Here is a 2,282-nt window from a genome sequence, read left to right on the forward strand (position 1 = left end):
TAAAACTCACTTTTAACCCTTGAATAAAAGTAGAGCAATGCTATACACACGGGATAGTTATTACAGATTCAACGGACTGGGCTTAGGTGGACGTTTTCTATTGGAGATGGGAAAGGAGGTGGGGCCCACCCCCCTGAAAATCGCGCGTGGGGTGGGGTGGGGGGGGGGGATTAATTAATGTTGTTTATCCCGTGAGAAGCCCCTAACTGCTGTGCGTCTAGGATTCTTGATAGAAGTAGAAGTATGTTTAGGGGATCTGCTAGAGATGCACAAAGTCACCCAAAGAGACGATGGGAATAACAATTCACGATTCTGACCCCGACTAATGACATCCAAATGCAACCTTAATATTATCATCTATGTCTGTCATCGTCAGACTTGACTGCCTCTCGCGGCATCATTCAGTCTTTATTGTTGTTTTGCTGTTTCGTTTTGTCGTGGCTAGTCAGTGTCTCAGTGACCTGCTGGTGACGGCAAGTGATATTTTTCATGATAATCCTGGGCCTGGCATCTGGTACGACCTTGGTCCACGAACGTAGGTTTCAGAATTCAGATCCATGAGGACTCATCTGGTCGTCACTTAATTCAGATCCATCAGGACTCAGAACAAGCGGCATGCAGTGTAAAGCTCGAACAAGTGGCATGTGCATTCATCAGCTTAGAATCTTACAAGCTCGGAGCTAGCATCCTGAACTCATAATTCGTTGCCTAGTAGTCCTGCGGAGACTTAGAGATAGCGCGAGTTGTCCAAGAAATCGGCGTCGGCCAGCTGGAGCATGAAGTCCATGTCCCCCATCGGGGATTCCGTCGTGGAGGCCTTGCACTCTGACGTCGCCGGCGACATGAAGGGGGATGCAGTGGTGGCACAGCCGGCCTGGAAGTCGCTGCCCGTGTCGGCGCCTGCTTGTTTGGAGGGGAACGAGAACGCAGGCGCCACGCCGCCCTCGGTCTCCTGTCCAACGGAGATCCGTTCCTGTCCGCCTGCAGGCTGCGGCTGCCGGTGCTCTCCGCTTGCTGCGGGCTGCGGCCTCTGGCTGTTGCTGTGCTTGCCCTGCGCGCACGTGTGGTTCCCGTGGTACACGACGTCGAAGAGCAGCGGGTCGCCGTGAGCACGCTGCACCTGCTTGCTGGCGTAGCAGCCCTGCGTGTGCCGGTGGGTGCACCGGAAGTAGGCCCTGCAAGAAGCTCAATTTAGTCAGTCCTCTTGAAATGATAGCTCGCTCGCTTGGTCTGAGGTGCTCGAGCGTCGTCGCTGACCTTGGGTACTTGGCGCCGAGGATGTCCTTCTGACCGTACTTCCTCCAGCTGAAGCCGTCGTCGAGGGGGCCGACGTCCTCTACGGAGTTCACCCTCACCTGCGTGCTCCACTTGGGCTGTGTTTTCCTGCACTCCTAGCAACCATCTTAATACCAAGAAACGGGATAATCAACAAGCTTGGATTTAGGCTTTTGTTTGCTCTTAATTACCTCTTCTTGGACTGCCCAGCTGCATGAGCGCCGCGGCAAGGGGAGTCGGCAGCCTGGTCAGAGCCGCCGCTGCGGGGGCTGCCTCCTGCAGACGGCGGCGACTCCGGCGCTCCGAGGACCACGCAGCACGACGACATGGCGATGTGGATGGACCTGTCGACGGAGGAGCGCATGCTCGACACCAGCGCCCGGCAGGTCTCCCCTCTGTCAGCGCCGCCCTTCACGCCCATGTGCGCCTCCAGCTGCCTCACCGTGTCGAGCACCTGCGCCAGCTCCGTGGCCAGGGCGCACCTCTCCTCCATCTCCTCCCGCTCGCTCAGCCGTCAGCGGTCAGCGTGCCGGCGTTCATACGACACAGCCGGCGTCTGTGGGCGGTCGTGATGGTTCGGTGTGTGCCAGTGCGGGGGAATGGGAGACCCTTTTATAGAGCTGGTGGCCGGCCGGAGAGGCAAAGATCGCACTGCGGCGTCACTGGCTAGGGCTCGTTGTCCCGGTTGGAAGAGTAAGAAGTTTGACTGGACTAACAGATTCTCCTGCGGAAGGAAAGGACTTGTGTGTGTAATATTCAAATGCTTAGACCGGTCTTTGGTCTAGCGGTGCTGAGTGCTACTTGTTTCATCTAGAACATCCTTTGACCGCTTCTTTGATCGATCGTGTGCAGATCGGCTGGAAATATTTCTCTTTTGGTGTTAGTGCTCCGTCTCTTATATGCCGTGCTGGTGGGTGCATGGAGCGTACACTTTGACTGCTTACCAATGAGAGAAATGTTTTTTTTTTCTTCGGAGAAAAGCATCCAGATCTCTTATAAAAGTTCAT

The 2,282-nt window shown here is 55.4% G+C and overlaps 1 protein-coding gene across 1 annotated transcript; it reads right to left on the bottom strand.

The window, feature by feature from the left end:
- Window positions 1-623: 623 nt before the first annotated feature.
- Window positions 624-1,867, bottom strand: LOC119268537 (probable WRKY transcription factor 53). Its single transcript, XM_037550197.1, has 3 exons — window positions 1,467-1,867; window positions 1,258-1,383; window positions 624-1,175 (listed from the first exon to the last, which is right to left on the bottom strand). Exons 1-3 carry the CDS (start codon window positions 1,766-1,768, stop codon window positions 728-730), a joined length of 876 nt encoding a protein of 291 aa, XP_037406094.1. The 5' UTR covers window positions 1,769-1,867; the 3' UTR covers window positions 624-727.
- Between the last annotated feature and the right edge of the window lie 415 nt (window positions 1,868-2,282).

This window comes from Triticum dicoccoides, chromosome 3A, assembly GCF_002162155.2.
Source record: "Triticum dicoccoides isolate Atlit2015 ecotype Zavitan chromosome 3A, WEW_v2.0, whole genome shotgun sequence".
Lineage (NCBI taxonomy): Eukaryota > Viridiplantae > Streptophyta > Magnoliopsida > Poales > Poaceae > Triticum > Triticum dicoccoides.